Source organism: Corvus cornix, chromosome 10 (assembly GCF_000738735.6).
Source record: "Corvus cornix cornix isolate S_Up_H32 chromosome 10, ASM73873v5, whole genome shotgun sequence".
Taxonomy (NCBI): domain Eukaryota; kingdom Metazoa; phylum Chordata; class Aves; order Passeriformes; family Corvidae; genus Corvus; species Corvus cornix.
The window spans coordinates 20432281-20452286 of NC_046340.1; the positions used below are offsets into that span (position 1 = coordinate 20432281).

Sequence of the window (20006 nt, forward strand, 5' to 3'; positions counted from 1 at the left end):
TGGGAAGGAAGAACCTCTGCAATTCCTCTAGTACAGTAGTATTTAAAAAAACCAAACACCACTACAAGCTAGATGCCTCCTCCGTCCCCTCTCTGGAGACGCTGAGCGTGTGTTTTCCAGACCTGAGGATTTAACAAGATCCATCTCCAACAGCTGTTGCTGAACATCCTCCTTGGTTACTGACAGAGGGTGGAACTGCTTTCAATCTCAAGTGCCATTAGCCCTGCTTCCTTCCAAATGCTGGACAGGCAGATTTATTGAGAATCTCTGTCTTTTCTGCATTTCAATAAGTCTCATCATCTCCATCTGCCAGGAGCAAGGTCTGCTGCTAGACCTCAAACACTGCCTGGTGATCACTTTGTTCCTCGCAGATGCTTTTTCTCCTGATGCCTTTTGCATCTTGCAATCCCTATGCTTTGAAATTTCCAGTGTTGTTTTCTGGGTTCCATGTTTTCTTCTTCCTGTGGAGAAAGCTCCCTTGGTGTCTGGTTGGACCTGGGGAATCTGGATGGGTCTCTCAAGCAGGAGTGTGCTCAATGAATCAGCAAATCTGGGACTCAGTGGGCTCCCTGGGCACATGTTGGGTGTGTACAGCGCCAGGATGGCACAAGAGGCTCCGTTCCTTGGCAGCCCCATCCTTACTCTCCTCCTGCACAGGGCTGGTAGGAAGGAGGTCACCACAAGAAACTTCTCTCCCCAGCTAGGCACCCTGACAGAGATAGCCCAGCACCTGTCCCCACACTGTGCAGGACCATGGCTCATGGTGTGAGGACATGCAGGAACCCATTGTGGCATCTGTCCCTGCTCACTGGATGCCTCTGCACAGCTTCAGCTCTGTGGGGGTCCTGCTCTTGGAGCAGCCTGTCTCTGGCCCTTTTCTTTCTTCATGGCCTTCGGGGATTCAGCCTGTGAGCCTGGAAGCAGATTTGGGTGAAGGTGTGGTATTTCGGAAGGGATGTGAAGGATTTGGGGGCATAGCTCTGGAGACAGGGCTGCTGGGGCATTGGAGAGCCCAGGGAAGCAGTCTCCATGGTGGGTGAGCTGAGGGGGTGGTCAGGCTGGTGATGGCTGTGTGTCCGGGGGGAGCAGTCAGAACGTGTGTTAGCATGCTCTTTGCTGCTGCAGCGGCCTCGGGCTCTGCTGCCATGCTCCAACACACTGCTCCCAGTGCCACATTCCCACTGCATCCCAGGGGATGTCCTCCAGCCCGTGTGCTGGGGATCAGCCCTGCACACTCGCCCCAATGTCTCTGCACATCCAGCTTGAATTCAGCCTTCTTCCTGAGGACTTCTCTGCCTTGTCCCGGCTCACCCCTTCCTGCAGTGTTTCTTGTGGGGGTCCACAGCACCAGCCTTGTGTTTCAGTCTCTGTCTGGAGTGAACTGCTCCCACCAAATACCTCCCAGGCCCGGGGTTTGCACCGAGGTGTTGGACTCGATGGCCCTCGTGGGCTCCTTCCAGCTCAGGACATTCTGTGACCCCACGAGGGACCTTTATCGCCCCTGCCTCGCCAGCTGCCTCCCCGTTGGCCCTTGCCCTGGTGCCGGAGGACGCTCCGGGGTGGCTGGGAGCAGCACCGGGGCCGGATCGGGCCCAAGGCCGCCGAGAGCGAGCCGAGAGCCCGCAGCCCGCCCGAGCGCGAGAGGCGGCCCGGAGTGCCGGGGAGGGCCGCGCCGGGCGCAGCGGAAGGCGGCGGGGAGCGGGGCGGGCCCCGGGAGAGGCGGGCCGGGGAGGCCGGGCCGCGCTCAGGGCCGCGCCGGGCCGTGCCGGGGGAGCGGGCGCGGGGCGCGGCGCGGGCGGGGCGGGGGAGGCCCCGCACCCGGCGCTCCGGCAGGTGGCACCTGGCTGCCTCCCCCGGCCGCCTCCCCCGCGCCCCCCCGGCCCCGCCCGCCGCGCTCAGTCCGCCGGCGACCGATGCTTGCTGAGCGGAGCGCCGGCTCGGAGCGCGGCGGCGGCGGCGGCGGGGCGGGGGCCGGCGGAGCCCCGCAGTGCGTGGGCACCATGGCCCGCTGGCCCGCGAGCACCTGGGCTTCCGCAGCGCCCGACCCGCACCACCCGCGGCCGCCTAAGCCCGACTACCGCGCCGGGCCGCCGCCGCAGCCGCCCCCTACCGCCGGGGGCGCGGCCGAGCCGCTGGCCGCCGCCCAGCCCGACATCGTGGCGGCCTACCGGCTGCAGAAGGAGCGCGACTTCGAGGACCCCTACAGCGGCCCGCCGCCCGCTGCCGCCCCCGACGGGCCCCGCTATGTCTCGCCTAAGCACCGGCTCATCAAGGTGGAGGCGGTGGAAAAGGTGCCCGCCAGCCCCCCGCCGCCGCCGCTGGTGCCCGCCCCCCCAGCTCGCCCCCGGCCGGCCCGAGCCGCCCGACGAGCCGCCGCAGGAGGTGAGTGACCGGGCACGGGGCTCCGCTGCTCTCCCCGCGGTATCCCGGCACTTGGGATGCCCCGAGTGACCACGCCGGACCCTCGGCCCTTGCCGTGACGAGCAGGGCCAGGACCCCAGGGGCAGGTGGAGCCTGAGCGCCTCGGTCACGGAGATGCCCTCGGTGGTTCCGCCAGACCGTTGGCATCCACAGTAAGGAGCAGGGTTAGGATCCTCGAGCACCGAGAGGGGGCCACGGCCAGGCTCCACGGGGCTTTCGTGTCGCGTCCCCCCCTGTGCCCTGGTAGCACCGACATGCCGGGCACACGTCAGCGGGAACGGGGGCGGCCCCGGCTTCCCCTCCGGCTCCCGCGGGAGGCAGGTATGATCCCCAGCGGGAAGTGCGCTCGTAGAGGAGTACAGGACCGTCTGCGGTGCCCTTCGACGCTGGGGCCGGTGACCCTGGGCCTCCCACCGCTCCATGCCCGGCGGATCTCTCTCTGCCCGCTGCCCGGGCTGCCCGTGCCAGCGGCGGCGGCCGGACCCCCGGAGATGCCGTGCTGCTTTGTCAGGGAGCCTCAGCGCCTCTTTGTCTGCCGCCCCCCCGCCGCTTCTCCAGGGTGAGAGCAGAGCTTGGCGCTCCCGGTGCTGGCAAGGAGGCGAGAAACATCCCCGGTGAGAGGTAGGAGCTGGGCAGAAGCTCCCTATGGGGAGACGGGCTCTGAGTGGCACAAAGGCCTGGTGGAGGATAAACCCAACCAGGGCTGCGGGCCTCCCTCTTGGCGGAGAGGCTGATGCGGGGACTGCGCAAATAAAGGCAGGAGGGGGTAATTAGTGCCCGCTAGCGCTGCCGCCTGCAAGACGGAGCTTGTCAGGCGAACTCGACGGGATTGCAGATCTGGCTGGCGGAGGGAGTCGTGGATCCAGTCAGTGATCACATCCGTGGTCCTGGGACTGCCAGGTGGCACCATGAAATAAGCACCGGGAAAAATCTGCTAGAGAATGTTTTAAGCAGATAGAAAAACTTGTTGCGGTGGATCTTGGGAAGTTGCTTGTACTGACTAATTTCTTTTTGGAGATTTCCAGAGTGGCCCAGAGCTCCCCTTTTGAGCTGGGTAAACTGGCTGCTGCGGGCAGCAGAGGAGGATGAGGAGGAGGGCACTGGTTGCAGGGACCAGAGGTGCCACCACGGTGCTGTGGTTTGCTGAGGCAGTCTGGATGGTTTTTTCCTCTGGAGCACGCGTTGCGGGATCAGAGCAGGAGCAGGAGCGTGTGGACTCAGGCTGTGATGTGCAAAGGGCTGAGCCAGAGTTGTGGGAAGCAGGGACTGCTGACAGATACAGCCAGGCTGTTTGGGGGTCCAAAGGCTGGGGAGAATCTGGGAAGTTTAGAGAAAAGTCAGAAGCTGGAATACGTTTGGGGAAACTGTGCTAACAGCGCTAGGCTGAAGAAGACCCTTCATTTATCCAAGATAGGCGGTGATTAGATTACTGCTAGTCTCCTGCATGCTACTGTAGGGAGGAGGCTTCTAATTCTTTAGGGCTCTGGTACATGATGGACACAGACAGAGCTCCAGAGCCTGGGTGAAACTGGAATAAAAGTGGAAATATTGGATAGTGCTTGCAGCTGTCCATTAATACAGTTTTCCTAGAGGAGCCAGGGAGCATCCACCATGTGGAGCAACTCTGTTGGGCTGAAATGCCCTTTGCAGCTCTCATCTGCTAGCCTTGGCACTGGGCTGAGCAGTGGGTTCCCCAGCTGCTCCAACATCATGGTGGCACTTCCTGGAGGTGGTACAGGAGGATGGAAGTGCCTGGTGGGGGTTTCCTGCTGCTTGTGACCCTTGCTCTTGGTGATGTCAAGCTGTCCTGGAACAGGGAAGGGATGCTGGAGCTGGGTTGGAGCCTCTGCTGAGATTATGGTTGTGCAGGGGGCTCAGTGCTCACACACTTAGGAAGAGGCTCTGGGCACTGTTCCCTACCTGCTGCAGGGACTGGGACTGCAGACCCCTTGGATTGTGTTGATGCTGGAGATAAAGGAGAAATACAATTCTGTGTACAGACAAAGCTGCTGGAGCAGAGAGGGTTTTTGTTAATGATTGATGGGGAAAATCACTCTTAATAAAATGTGCAGCCCTTCCAAGTGGGGACAATGAGGATGGAGAGAAGTGGAAAGAGCAGTCACTGGTTCCTGATTGTGTGGTTTGGCTGAGACCGTGTCATTTGTTGTGGTTGGGGGCTGACTATGTTCCCTGGGAGCCCTCTGCCTGCTGTAGCTGTCCTGCGAGTTCTGGAGAATGGAATGGGCAGGAACATCTTGGCACAGGAATCCTTCCTGCCTGGGCTGCACGATGTCTTGCTGCTGTAGCATGAGCCATCTCATCTTTGTGCCTTCTGTGGGATCTGCAGCATCCTGTGGGGTTGCATTAGAGAGAGCTCTGCAGTGACTCGTGCTGCTTTCCAAACTCTGCTGGAAATGGTGCGGACAGCACAGGCCCTTCTCGATCTGCTTGGTCTGACAGGCCTTTCCCTACAGCAGTGGACAATGGACTGGCCCTGTGTGGTTCACCTGAGCCAGGTGGATACCCTGGAGATGTCTTCCCTGCCGTGTTTGGATTAGGCACAAGGAGCAACGCCACTGGGATGCAGCGGGGAGAGATGTGATGAGGGACCTTCTGCTGCCTGCACCCCAGGTGTGCTTGAGGATGGGCTTGGGGATCTGCCTGAGGACATCTTTGTCCTGTGCCCACCGGGACCAGTCTCTGCTGTTCTTGCTGGGAGTGCAGGGTCAGTGCTGCAGGGTGTGGGAACAGCCTGTCAGGAAGCTCTTGGGTGTGTGTCTTTCCTGTGAGAGCCTCCTCGAACTGAGTCATCTTATGTGATGCTGATGCCGTGCTGTCCGTCCCGCATGCCCTCCTCCTGTGCCACGGGTGCAGCCCTAGGCTCCCTGCCTGGGCATGCCGTGCCCCATGGGGCTGTGGACCAGACCCTTCTGGGAAGGTCAGTGTTGTATTTGTTTTTGGGTTTGGCTTCAGTGTCTGCCAAAAGCCAAGCTGCCAGATGTGTAAAACTGGAGGAATTTTGCACCTGACAGAATGAAATGAGTTTGCTCAGTTTAACCAATCTTCTGAGGAGACCCCAAATGCACTTTATCTCCAGGGTGAGAAACTTGTTTTTAAGGTGGAGGATCTCCCCAGGAATGCTCTGCAAACCTCTGTGTAGAGTGGAACATCTTGTTGTGACATAAGGTGGTGGCAGGTAGAATGTTTCTGGGCAAGATGAGACAAAGAACCCAGCTCTGCCCTGGGACTTTGGTGTCAGAACTGTGAATGCTCTTGAAGAGCTGTGATCTGTCACCTTCACTAGTGGGCAGCATAAAAGCTGTTTGATTGCGAGAACCCAGTGATGATCTGGTTCTTTGCATTAATTTTGTTTTGACTTTCTTTTTTTTCCCCTTACAGTTGGCATGTATAATAGAGCGAGACAAGCTTTGGTGCTGCAGCAGGGATTTGGGATTTGCATTGCCATGGCAGATAAATACATGAAAAACAGTCATGCTCAAGCAGGATATGTGTCCAGGTGCCAGTGGTGCTTGGCTGCTCCCTGAAGGACTGGTCTGCACCAAGAGCTGCCCTGGGATGGTGGCTTTGCATGTCAGGCTTTGCTTTGCACCCAAATTATTTCAAGTCTAGCAAAGCTTGTGCTGTGTATGAGCAGGAGATGCCTCCATAGCCATGTGGTGGGATCAGCAGGTGGTGAGCAGCTCCCTCAGCAACATGGAACATGAGCAAAGCATGGAAATGCCTGGCCTTTGACCAGAGTGTGGGGGCTTAGGCAACCCCTGGGAGCTGCCCTGCCAGCGGCTGTGGCCCTCTCCTGCTCTGGGGAGCAGCCGTTTGCCCTGTGGCTGCTGCTGAGAGCCCTGCATGGCTCATCAAGTCCAGTACTCAGATTAGGAAATGTCAGAGATGCAGTTTCCTGAGCAACTGTAATATGGCCTCATGTTCAAGGGCATTAGGATGTGCCCGGGAATTGCATGATCTCTGCTGTTTGCCCCATTCCAGGCACTGGCTGGAGCCTCCAGTCCCTCAGTCAAGCACATTTTTGTGTGCTTGCTTGTGCACCCTGAGGTTGTGATGCTCCTGGAGGCTGTAATTACCTCCCCACCTTTTCCGCGGCTCTCTGCTGTAATATCTAACCATTTAAAAAACAAATGGGTTTGTGTTCTCATCACCCTACAGTTGGGAGATCTTGCTCCTTCTCCTTGAGGCAGTGGAGAAGCAAACTAGTGTGGCAAATTCCCCCCAAACTCAAGTAGCTTGCCTCTAATCCAAGGCCTTTTCTCTGCGTCCAAGCTGAGCCCAGCAAACCACATTCTCTGTCAACAATCTCTGCTGAGTGCCACTGCACCCTTCTGCAGGCAAAATACCCAGTTTTTTGGGTCTTGACAGTGACCTGTTAGGATTCTCCACTATCTTCTGCTTTCTAGACCTGGAGGCATCTGAGTGGAGGCCACTCTGTGAGCCTGCTGGAGCTTGTGTGTTCCCCCCGGGATGCCAGACCTAAACACGAGGAAATACAGTTGGAAATAAGGTTGGGCTTGATGATCTTGGAGGTCTTTTCCAGCCTTAATTATTCTATGACAGTGACCACTGCATGCAGGGAAGCCTCTCGGCCCTGTCTGAAGCTGCTATGTGTGTATGGGGCAGAGGGAGGGTCCAGGACTGGGTCTGCGCTTGTCTAGGAAATGTGGTTTGTGGCAGGTCTAAATGTGGTCAGGTTGGGCTTGGGGCCAGAGGAACAGACAACTAACCCCAGGAGGGTCAGCAGACTGCATTTCACAGCTCCCCAGCATGCTTGGAGCCATGAGAGCTCTGCACAGGGTGAGCATTGGACATGGCACTGCCCGTCCACCCACCCTGCCTGTCGAGCCGGTGCATTTGTGTGTGTGGGGACACTGCCAGCATGCCCATGCCTCTATTGTCATGAGCACGTGTGTGAAGATGCTGCTGCTGTCACAGGACTGTCACAGATGTGGAGGTGCAGCAGGAGCTCTGTGCAGCTTTCGAGGCATGGGAGAGGCCGTGGGTTCTCCCGGCTGTTTGGAGCGGCTTCACTGAGATCTCGCAGACAGCAAGTGGGAAGCAGGTCCTGGTTGACCAAGCAGCTGTAAAAGTCACCAGCGACTTGCATTTGCCCTGGGGAATTTTGCCCTGGTGGCGGCAAGCAAAGGGCTGCAGACCCCTGGGCTCAGCACTGCCTCTTCATGTCCCCAGTGCCTGACAGGGCCTGAGCAATGCTATGTCACCCCTTGGATGATGGAGGTAAGAGCAGATTGCAAAGCCAGGGGCTGGCTGCTCCTGCTGCCCTGTCCTGGCTCTCTGCCCCATGCTTGGGGTGGAGACAGTACTCTGACACTGTCTGTCCTCTGCTGCCTTGCCAAGGGGTGAGAGCATCTGCAGCTCCCATGTTTGAACCCTATTTTACTCCTCTGGGGTGGTTGGGATTTGGTCTGAGGATGATCAGCTACTCGCTCATGCCCTGGCATGGAGGGACCAGGCTTGGAGGGCTGACCCAGTTCCCCATGCATTGGCTGCCCATGGAGGTGGGACATTTAGGGAGGAGATGGTGAGCCAGGTGCAGAGAGCCATGTGCCTCCTGTAGCTCATAGGGATGCCAAGTCTTGGGACTGCACGGAGGTGTTTACAGTTCCAGTTCCTGTTCCCTTTTCCTGCTGGGTTTTGCTGTTACAGGCCATTGTTGGGCGTTTTGCACAGGAAGGAGGGAGAAGTGTTTTGTTTTAAGCCGGTTTTTGGAGCTGCAGAGGAATGTGTGAGCAGCCGTGGTCTCTGTGGCTGGCCAGGAGCAGGGGCAGTGTGTAGTGGTGATGATGGAGCCTGGCACTGGGTGGGATTAGACAGCTGCCACACCATGCTTGGGACATTTGGTTCTTGCTGTGGGACATCTCCATAGCCCATGTTGTGGTAGCAAACCCCCCCAAGCCAGGGGTTTGCGTCCTGGTAGGTGAGCAGACCCTGGTAAGGTGCTTGGGTACACTTAATTGCTGCTGGAAATATTGCCTGGCCCTACTTTGGGAGCAGGCTGTGTGGCTGGAGGGTGGGATGTACAGCTCCAGGCTTCCTGGGGACTGCAGTGTTGTGTGATGGAGTGCTCTGGCTGGGAAGCTGCTGAGGTGCTAGAGCAGGCATGTGGTTCCAGTGCTGGAGGGGATTGAGCTCTGGGACATGCCCCATATCCTACTGCAGGATCCTCTCCTTCTCACTAGTAAGTGCAAATCTCAGGAATTTAGTGCTGACCCTGTGACATGGCACTTGAGAAGCTCCTGGTTCTGCTTCCTGGAGAAAGGCTCTGTCTTGTCTTACTTAACTTAGAATGTGTCTGGGGATGCTTTGGAGGCCTGGGAAGGAGTGGAGAGGAAGCCATAGGCTGTTCTTAGCCCTTTTGTTAGAAAATACCTTCAAATGAGTGCACAGGAGCCCTGGAAAATAACCAGCAAGTTCCTAGTCATGCCAGTGCCAGCTGACACCCTTCTTTTGGGATCTGTGCCCCTTCTCCACCTTGGGAAAGGAAATGTGGCTGTGTGCAGGAGAGCATCTGTGTGCCATGGAGGGTATGGCACTGCTGGCAGCCCTGCGCCGCAGTGGGGACCCGGCCAGGACATGTGTGTGGGTGCTGACAGTGCTGAGCCTGATGGTGAGGGAGGGGCAGGTCTGCCTTCTGCTCTGCTTGGCTCCATCCCAGCTTTTGGGACAAAGGCTGGAGCGTTTCCATGGCCGAGTGCCGGTGCCTGGAAAGCTGTCAGCTGCCAGCACCTGCTCTGCAGGGCTGCCATGATGCAGGTTTGGGCTGTCAGTGGCCGCTCTGGCTGCTGCTGGAAGAGCTCGTGGGGAGCTCTGCCTTCCACCTCCCAGTAAAGGCAGAGAATGCCCTAACTCTTTTCCTAATCTTCCCCTCTTCCAGCTGGCTGTCCTGGAGGACTACGCAGATCCCTTTGATGCGGCACAGGTGGCAGGTAGCCAGGCAGGGCTGGAGAAGGTGATGGAGAATGACGGATATATGGAGCCGTATGAAGCCCAGAAGATGATGGCTGGTAAGGTGGAAGGCTTCATGCAAAGGCCACTCTTTACACCTCTGGTCCCCAAGTTTGGTGGCCGCTGTACTCTGTTCCTTGCAGCCTGTGACAGCATTGGCTCCCCCAGACAAGGCAAACCAGGGCAATGGCTGTGGTGGGGGACAGCCATTTTACAGGCAAATTTTCCCAGCTTCAGCCTTGTGCTCTGGGTTTGCCAGAGCACTCAAAGACTGTCTGAGCACTACAGGCACATCTCTCCCTGCGATGCTGTCCCCCAGGACTCCCAATTGCCAGGCTGAGCCAGGAGGGACCTGACATTGCATGCATCTGGCTTAAAAGTAAGATGGATGTGGGACCTATTTAATTCAATTAGGACTGGGCCAGAACATGCTGTGTCTGCTGCAGCAGCAGGGTCCCCTGTGGGCCTGTCTGGGGCTGGAAAACTGGCAAGCTGGGAGCATGTGCTCCTGAAGGCAGTGCTCAGAGTCACCATGGTGGCTTGTGTGCTCCAGGCTCTGGCTCTGCTTTGTGGTTTTCATGGAGCGAGTGGTTTCTGGAAAGCTCATGTGGCTTTTTGAAGTAGACCATTATATTTCTTGGAAAAACCAGCAAACAGTGGAGACGCTGCTTGTGCCTGTGGGAGAGACTATGTTTTTGCTTGAGGGAAGGGCGTTTTATTAAACTGGCCACTCTGGGTCTCCAGGGGAGAAACCCAGCCTCACTGCTTGCAGGAAATCAGGCTTGGGGGGTACTTCTGTCCCCACTGACCCCATTTTGCCGGGCTGCCCAGGAAGGGGGGGTGTGGTACTGTGGGGATCTTGGTGCTGCCGAGCAGCTCTCCCACTTCTGGCAGCTGCTTGCTGTCTCCTCCTCTGCTGATGCTCCCTACCCCATTTTACCCATGGGTGACATTGAGCCCTGTCATCTACCACGGTTTTGGGGACCATGGCTGTGTTGGGCAGAAGGCTCATGGTCTTTTCCCTCTTCTCCTGCTAGAGATCCGCCAGAAGGGCTTACGGGAGGCTCCCGCCCGGCCGCTGCACCTCTACGACACTCCTTATGAGCCTGTGCTGGACATGGACAGTGACTGCCCAGCTTGCCCCCGGCCCAGGGAGTCCCGGCTGCCCGAGGATGATGAGCGGCCGCCAGAGGAATATGACCAGCCCTGGGAGTGGAAGAAGGAGCGGATCTCCAAAGCCTTTGCAGGTGAGTGATGGGAGCAGCCATAAAGCAAACAACACTTTTTGTGAAACTGGATCCTTGGGGTCAGTAATGTTGGCCTCTGCATTTCCATGGCTCAGGGAGTGCTTGTGTTCTTGCAAAAGCTGTTTGTCTGAGCAGGGAGCCAGGCTGGACAGAGTGATGGATAGAGCTGCCTTGGTCATCTGTCCAACACCTGTCTCCTGTTGCCTCTTCCCTGCTCTGACCAATCACAGCCTCTGGTGCAAATTAGCACCCCCAACCTTGGGTTACCGGGGTCGGTTCAACCCTGGGCTCAAGCAGATACCTCCATCCTCAGGGCAGGAGGATGCCCAAGGAGCCTTCGTCCAGGCTTCGTCCAGCCCCCCGACCTATTTATCTGTGCTGCGGGATCGATTGTGTTTGTGTTTGGTAATGAGGAAATCCATGCTGTGCATTAGCGCTGGCTCCTTGCCAGTGCTGGCTAATTGCCACGCTCTTATCTAGGATGCATTTTAATTGCAGCATTGTGTGTCTGTGCTGCAGTTGGCACTGAGGGTGCTCAGGCTGGTGGCACTGTGTGGAGATGATGGCAGAGAGAGATGTGAAAATTTGAGGTTGGAGAGTGGTTCACCTTTTGGGTTTGGGCACTGCGAGCTGGAGATGGGTGTGCTGGGCTCAGCGCCACAGTGCCTACTTGTGCTTGGGGCCACCAGGTCCCCCAGCACCCTGTTCTGAGGATTCGGCGTGTCGGGCTCCATCTTGGAACAGTGTGTACTGCTGGGCTGGGTTTGTGCTTCGGTGTCTGTGCTCTGGATGAGCCACCTTGCTTGATATCCCTGGGTGGAGGTGGTGTGTTCACAGGTCTGGCTCACATGTGGATGCATGTGAGCGCTGCCCAGCGTGCTTCAGGCCTGCTCCAAGTCCCAAGGGAGTTAGGCTGCTGTTCCCTGGGCCACGCTGGGACCTGCTGCCTGTTTTTTTCTGAAGCCAGAGCAGGTCCTGCTGTGTCTCGTGGGGTGTTTTTTCTCTCCAGTGATGCCAAAATATCTCTGCTGTCCCATTCCCCCTTTGGGGGTCCATGGGACCCCTGCTGATGGACAGCTGGTACTGGCACAAGGCTGCAGCCCACTGCTGCCTGGCAGGGGAATGTGGACGCTGTGGGTGGCTGGGAGACACCTAGGGCAAGACAGGCAGGACAGATGGCAATGGAATGTTCGGCCAAGGCCCCCAGACAAGTATGTGGAATAGGGTGATTGCAGGCTCCCCCATACCCTAGAGAGGGTTGGCTGGAAAACCTGATGAAGGAGCAGGGTCTCTCCATTGGGAATATGCCCCACCTCAGGCCTGTCCTTGCTTGGTGCTATGGAGGGGATGAGATGGCCAAGCTGGTGTAGGGCTCCTGGGAATTTAGTCCTCAGGTCTTTTCCCCCACAACTGCTCTCCTTCTCCATGGACCTCTGGTGTTGCTGATGGTTTTTTCTAAGCCCTTTCTTTCTGTCTCTTTCTCTCTCTTTCCCACACCCTCCCCACCCCCCATCCAGTTGAAATCAAGGTCATTAAAGACCTGCCATGGCCCCCACCGGTGGGACAGCTCGACAGCGGTGAAAGCCCCCCGGATGGGGAGGCTGGTGCCCCCATCCCTCTGCAGCACAGCCAGCACAGCTACGAAGACGCCAATGGTGGGTCTCGCGTGACAGCGGTGTGTCCGGGGGGGCTGTGGCCAGTGCTTGCTGTGACCCTGGCCCACTGCGATGCCTCGGAGCTTGCCCAGTGCACTGCCAGACACGACCCTCCTCCTCTGCCCTCCTGCAGCTCCTCCTGGCCCCCTCAGTTGTCATGTGCTGGACACCAGGTGTTTGTCCTGCTGCACCTTCCTGCTACGAAGAGGCACCAGCTCTTTGCAGCAGTGGAGCTGCTCCGGGGGATTATTCTGTGGCGGAGTCATTACTGTCCCTTTTGTTCTCTCCTCTTTGCCTCCAAATTCCCAACATTTGATGGCTGCTTTTAAGGTCTTCTTGACAATTGCACTGAGTGTTTAGCTGATGTTTTCTTGCGACTTTTAATACCCAGGTCCCTTACAGGTGTGCTAGCAGCTAATTCAGATCCCAGTGCTGAAGATGGGGCTGATTTTTTCCCCTCTTCATCATTTAGCACTGCTCCATTTCCTCTGCTGTTTTATTACCTTGCTGTTAGTGTCAGGAGGTCCCTGTGGATTCTCCACTCTTGCTTTTGCTATCCTGAGCAGCCAAATCTCCCAGGTACACTTTGTCATCTCCGGTTTGCCTTGTTGTGAAGCCTTTTTTGTGTGTGCTGAGCACAGAGCCCCTGGGTAAATCCCCTTTGGATGCTGCTGGCAGTCTCGCTTATGAAAGCCAAATATTGCTGCTTCTCTTTTAACCCTTTATTGATATTTTAAGGACCTTGCTCTTATGCTGTGGTGAATTAGGATTTTGCCAAGAGCAGTAGGTGGGGGGATTTTGTGGAAAGCCATGACTGAGTTGTTAGCAGTGGGGAACTGGGATGCAAGCTGTGCCCTTTCTTGTGCAGTGGCCATGCCGTGCCTTCCCCACTAACACTGCCCAGGTGGGCACTGCAACATGCCAGGTACAGATACCTGATTTCCTTATCTGCAGTTACCCAGATCCCTGCAGAGCTTCATAAGATAAAGCCAGAGTGGCCTTTGCTGCTTCCCGGGTGGGTTTGAGCACAGGCTGCAGGTGATGGCTTGTTTTGGTGCTGATGGTGGGGGCACTTGAGAATGAAGTGGCTGCTCTGAGGGCTTTGTTGGGGACTTCCCAAAACCGTAGGGATGCTGCAGGCTGAGATCAGTTCTCAAGAAGAAAGGTCTTGACAGGTGGGAACTTTCTGATCCTCTTCCTGCAATGAATGCACGTGTCAAGAAAAATTAATCTCTTTGCTATGCAGCCTCTTCTTTTCCCCCATCATTTATTATGCCCACAGTCACTCTGACATGCATCTTGCTCCTGATGAATACATCAGTTTGTCATTTTTCCTGGATTTAGCAACACAGAGTCTCTTTTTTCTCTCTGACTTGCCTTGCTTTGTTATGTTAAGTTTATCTTGCCAGAGTTTTGTCTCATTTTCTACTTCCCGTGTCTTGGGGTGACTTGAACGTCTTGAAGGATGTCTTCTTCCTCCTAAGGGCTTGTTTTTAATATCCTGTTTAATCATGCACATGCCTCTGCCTCCCTCTTGACAGGTGCAATGCATTACTTTTGAGCCTGTAACGCAATGACTTTGTGCCGCCAGCAAACACTTGGGCTGTTTGATTGTCTAGCTTTTAACAATTGCCCCAATTTTTTAAGGTGATGAGTTGAAATTGAAGCCTGGGCGTGATGTACAAAGGCGAGCATGGTTAGTGAAAAGCCAGAGCACCGCAGAGGCAGGGCTTGTCAAGTCGTAGTGCTGAGTACCTCCTCCCTGAGCTGCTGCTTATGGTGGTTTAAGCCATGCTAAGCTGCAGAGGATTTTGGCTGGGCTTGCTTTTGGCTGCCTTCCCCTCCTTGCAGTGCTGGGGGGGCTGGAGTCCTGCTCACCTGCATAGCGTGTGGACAAGGTGTCACTCAAACATCCTGCCTTAGAGGATGCCCTGCTAGAGAGGAAAACATCCCTCTGGCTATTTTTTGCCTCCCCCTCCAGCAGCCAGGAAGCATGGAGAGAAGTTGTCCTGTCTGGGGCATTCCAGTAGTCCTGGGAGCTGTGATTCCTGGGCTCGGCCACCTCTGGGGTGACTGTGCTGCCATGGTATCAGCCCCTGGCAGCCCCACACTGTGGCAGCTCTGCCTGATCGATAAGTAATTTGTGCAAGGGGGTTGGCGGTACAGGGAGCAATAATGAACTCTTGGGAGGAGGGAGAAACAATATTGTTAACGCTGAAATCATCCTGCACGGAAATAACAGGCGGTGGGAGGCCAGGTCCCCAGGGCATGGCTTGGTCAATCCCCCATGCTCGTGGCCATGGCTGGGCTGGTGACAGGCAAGTGGCAGTGCCCGGGGAGGTATCTGCAGTCAAAATATCCCCTTCCCACCTCAGGGAATTGTTTTTTCACCCCATGTTTATTTGTGCCAGCAGAAATGTGTCCATTGGTTCCAAACTGACTGCTTCCTTTAGCTCCATCTATCCCCTCTTCTTTTTTTTAAATCTAATTTTTTCCTCTGAGATTGGGGAACCTCTTCTTGCTGCATCTCACTTAACTCTCTACCACAGCCACCAAATGTGTTTTTGCATTAGCAAAACCTCCTGAGCTTTTGAAACCTCCCTGGAAATGTCTTCCATGGGTTCAGCTACTGGCTCCAGGCCTGGCATGGTGGGGACCCAGCCTGGGCACTGCAGTGATCAGCAGCCCAAGAGCTGCCCTGCTCTTGCTTAGAGCAGGGGGATGGGGCACTGTTGAGGGGACCCAGCGTGATGTAAGTGGCTCTGGCTCTTCCTGCTGGAGAAAGTTAGGATCCCAGCCTGTGATGCATGTCTGTTTTGCAGGTCCCACGGAGGGGCTGGGGTATGGCCGCACCTCGCCCTGCAGGGAGGAGAAAGCCAGGGCTGCCCTCAGGCATGGCTCCAGCAGCCTCAAGAGCACAAAGACGCTGACCACTGAGCCTGGCCCCTTTGTTGGGGAGAGGATTGACCCTGCCCTGCCCCTGGAGAGCCAATGGTGAGTCCCGCCTGCCCAGAGTGGCTGCCCAACCCCTCCAGCTGCACTAGGAAGCCCTGTGGTCACACCATGAGGAGCCCTGGGGCAGACTTGCTTCTTTCTTTCTTCCTCGTCCCCACACTTCAGCCTGTTTGTCCCTGCCCCTTGTCTCCCAGCCCCAGTGGTGCCACCCTCTTCCCTCTTCCTGAATGTGGCTGCAGTCCCCGGGGAGGTGCCGGGGGCTGGCACTGCTGCTGCCCCAGGGCACAGCCCTTCCTATGGTGTCTGCTCTGTGCCCAGCACAGCCCATCCCTCTCCCCTCCAGCTGGTACCACGGAGCCATCAGCCGGACAGACGCAGAGACACTGCTGAGGCTGTGCAAGGAGGCCAGTTACCTGGTGCGCAACAGCGAGACCAGCAAGAATGACTTCTCCCTCTCCTTGAAGTGAGTGAACCTGGCGGGGCTGGGGGGGTGTGGACCCACAGCAGGGGTGACCCGGTGCCATAGGTGGGTGCCCCAACTGAATTGTGCCCATGCTAATTGGGTAATTGTGAGATGACCATGGGTGGTCAGAAATGGCTGCAGTATGAAGTCCACACTTTTCTGTGGTGTGGCACAGGTTTCTGGTTTGATGTCTGGGAAAAAACATCTCTCAGGAAGGCTTGGAGATCTGGAGGCCCACTGCTCTTCCTTGGCAGTGCTAACAATCCCTTAGATGGATCAAATGATGTGCCTCAGTGCCCAGTCAAATGTGTCTGGTTACAACTTCCAGCTCTGCCTTCTTGTTCCCCCTTTTTTTGTAGCTTAGTTTCATGGGAAAAGAAAGTTTGTGCGAGCCCACTGTTGATGGAAATGGGGGTACCCATCCTTGCCTCCCCAGCCCACAGATCCATTGCTCAGCTGTAGAGAGGGCTTTACCCTGCTCTGATTTGCCAGTAGGGAAACCTCATCCCCACAGCACAGCTTGGTTTATGCTTGGGTTTTTTTGGGGAATCTTTACATACTCCCCAGTTTTCCAGATTCCCTGAATGCCAAAATTGCATGAAGCATCTTTGCATGTGTTCTGACAGGGGGGAACTGCCCACAGCTCCTCATCCAGCTCTTTCCTGGCTCTTGGGGCAGTGTGAAAATCAAAGCTGTTACTTTCTGAAGATGATGATGGATGAGCAAATACCTTCTTGCTCTTCTGCTGGACAGCTATATTAGCTCTGTTCCTGCCAGATGGGAAACAAGTATTTATGGAGCACTTCAGCTGTCTCTGCCCAACAACAGGCCCTGTAACCCTACACTTCTCACAGTATAGTTTGGGTTTCCCCAGTGGTCTCTCTACCTGCACTGCTCCCTGCAGATTTCAGCCTTCTGTTTATTTCCCAGTGGCACAATTGTGAATTAGATTGCTCTGTCTCTCTCCATATTTTTTTTCACTCTTTTTGTTGCCTTCAGCACCAAACCAGGGCAGGAGTTCTGCTGAAAATACTCTTTCTTCCTTCTCCACATAGAGATTTCAGATCATCCAACAAACCCTTCTGGAAGAGTTCCCTCCTTTCCCTTTTTTTTTTGTCAGAATTTTTACTGATGCTTTAGTTTTCTCAGTGCTTTTTCCTTGCCCTAGCTTGTGAGCCGTTTTGGAACAACAGCTTGTTCTGGTTGGTGAACTGCATTTGAGGCTGCGAGAGGTCTCACCATCACCTTGTGAGTGGCATTAGTCAGCACGTGTGTTGGAGAGCCTGGGAGGTGCCATTCCATCACCAAAGGTGGCTTTCCACCACCTCTCCACAAGCCAGTCACCTGTTTCTTAGTGTTTTTTCCCTTACTTCTTGCCACCATCCTTAGCTTTATGGCAAAATCCTCCTCTCAGATGGCATGGTGTGCAGCAGTCACACCCACCTTCTCCAGTCCATCCAGGAGTTGCTCGGGCATTGCCTTCCTTGCAGAGTTTGCGGAGAACTCACAGCCCTGAGAGCAGGATTTTTACTCCATTGCCTTTCTCTGTAGAGCCTGTTCAAGGAAAAATCCCCTGGGATGCTTTTTATAGAGCTGTAAGCTGGCTGTCTGCAGCTCTCTCTATTATTTTTTTTTAACTTTGTTTTTTTTTTTTTCCTTGAGGAAGGAGGCACAGCCAAGGAGATGGTCTGAAAAGCATTCCAATGCTGACCTGAAGTTCTTTGGTGTTTCTTTAAAGGAAAATATGCACAAGAGAGAGCAGCCAGGAGGAGGTCAGGTAGCTGGAAGGATTTAACCTTGCCGTGACAGTCCTGGCTGGTCCCCCACTGCCTGTCATGGACAGGGTCATGTCATTGCCTCAGATGCTTGGAGAGTGGGTCCCTCCTGGTTTGTGCCTCCATGAGAGTGGCTGAGGCCACACTGCAAAGCTTTGGGTTCTTCCTTGTGCCTGTAAAGGTGCTCAGCAGGAGCACCACCCACCCCTTGTCCTGGCTGCTGGTGTTTGCAGCCTGTTCCCTCAGTCATCGCTCCAGGGATGCGATCTCATCGCATCCCTGAGCTTGTGACAAAGACCTGTGGAGCAATTTGGGCAAAACACAACCAGTATCATCTCTCCATGGTCCCATGTGGCAGTGCTCCGGTTCCCTGCCACAGGGACACAGGACACGGCGAAGCTATTGCTTTTCCTCGGCCCCTGGTGGGGGGCTGTAGCTGTCTCCCAGGACAGCTGGCTCTTTGCTTCTGTCTCTAAATGGATTTCAAACCCATTCTAGTAATGCAGCTGGGCTGTCCATTATGGCCCATCTCCAGCTGGGGGGATGGGGCCAGGCTGTGCAGCACTAGAAGCGGCTCAGCATCACTGATGAGGTCCTGTCTGCTTTTAAGTCATCAATATTTTGCCATAATGTGCATTCCAGACACTGCAGACAGGCTGTGGCTCTCCTCGGAGACGCAAATTAATAGCAACAGGGCCATTAGTCCGCCACTTGGAATCAGCATTTGTGGCAGGATCTGCCTGCACAGCTTGGCGTGGCTTGGTGCCCGTGCTGTGCTGGGAAATGGCCTCACTACGCTGAGTGGATTTTATGGAGCCTGCAGCGGTGGCGTGGGGAGAGGGGGAAGGAGAAAATCCTTTGGCTGTGGGCCACAGGAGAAAAACCTGGTTTGCCATGGCGAGGCTGGAGATCTGGGAGCTGAAGTCCTGGGAGCTGAGGGGCTCCTGTGAGAGCCAATGGTTGCAAAAGGGGCATTGTCACATGCAAGGAGCAAAAGCCACTACCCCTCCATGACCCTACAGCAAGTGCCCCTGCTGCCCTTACCTTGGTGATGCCTTTCCTGCCCACACACACCCCAGATGGGTCCTGCACACCCCGTTGCATGGCCGTGCTCCCCAAAGGGTCACAGTGCAGTGTGGTTGGCCATGTCCCTCCTTTGTCCTGTGGGCTTTGTTGGAGTCGGCCAGGAGCAGGATGGTGCAGGCAGGGCCATGGCTGCAGAGAGGAGCCAGCAGTGTCCCCCTCAGCTGCAGAGGCAAACTGCCTGTTGTCGGGGGGTCAGGAGCTGAGGGGAGGCTGGGGCCAACTGTACCCCCTAACCCTGTCTTGATCTGTCCTTGCAGGAGCAGCCAGGGCTTCATGCACATGAAACTGTCCCGGACGCAGGAAAACAAGTACGTGCTGGGTCAGCACAGCCCGCCCTTCGACAGCGTGCCGGAGATCATCCATCACTACGCCAGCCGCAAGCTGCCCATCAAGGGGGCTGAGCACATGTCCTTGCTTTACCCAGTGGCCATCCGTACCCTATAGTACTCACTCCCACGAGCCAGGCTTAAGGCTGGGTGCACCCAAAACTGGCCTATCTGCAGGGCTGAGCGCCACCGTGATGAGGATGGGCTCCAGACCGTCAGCCCACAAGCAGCTCGCTGGGCACGGCCAGTGCTGTTGGGGATTGCTGCAGCCAGGCCCCTTGTCCTGCTCTTCTAGGGGCTCCCATGCACTGGTTTGCCTGCTGGCATGGCACTGGAAGGACCCCCTGTGCGAAGAGCTGAGCGGGGCTCGCCGGCTGTCCACACCTGCCTCCAGGCAGAGCTTGGGATGCCAGGACTGGGGCTGGGACCTTGGAGAGTCCAGGGAGGGGGGGCAGTGTATGTGAGTACGGGGATAAATCATCTGGTAGCAGGCCTGAGGTGCCTCCATGAGGGTGCCCATGAGAGACAAAACGGCTGTGCCCACAGGTAAGAAGGCTCGCAGGGGTGAGCAGAACCTCCCTGGGGCCAGCGAGGCACGCAGGGGCCCAGGCAGGCTGCCCTCACCTGCACCGGTGCTCAGTACTCACTGCCATCCTTTGCCAAATGTAAATAGTGACCGGCCTCGGCTGTGTGTGCAGCACCACTGCCTAATAAAGCGGTGCATGGTTGCCTCCTGCTCCATGGGACTGTGTGCCCACATCCCACTGCAAGTGGGGGATCAGTGTGGCAAAACAGCCGGAAGCTTTTAAGTGAATTGATTTTCCCTGCTCCCTTGCGTACACTGACACCAGCATGCCCGTCCAGCCAGTTCACTCCTCTGAGACACAGGGGACAAAGGATGCTGGTGCTCATGTCCTTGCCATATCTTTGAGACCCTTTGTGGGCAGTGATGAGCTGATTTTGGACTTGCCTGTTACTCCGTATAGAAGGGGGTGCTCTTTGGGATCTTTTGCCTTCTTGTTTTCCTTCATCTCTCGTAAATCTTAGGCAAAATCCCTGAATTTCAGAGAGCTCCTGATCTCCTCTGA

At 56.0% G+C, this 20006-nt stretch overlaps 1 protein-coding gene across 1 annotated transcript; it reads left to right on the plus strand.

Moving 5' to 3' along the window:
- Nucleotides 1-1913: 1913 nt before the first annotated feature.
- On the plus strand, nucleotides 1914-20006 carry LOC104697487 (SH2 domain-containing adapter protein F). The gene is given in 10 exon segments (XM_039557819.1): nucleotides 1914-2010; nucleotides 2013-2059; nucleotides 2061-2336; nucleotides 2338-2382; nucleotides 9341-9470; nucleotides 10449-10658; nucleotides 12176-12313; nucleotides 15136-15307; nucleotides 15612-15731; nucleotides 18850-20006. Coding segments are annotated over 10 exon segments (1422 nt in total). The 3' UTR covers nucleotides 19037-20006.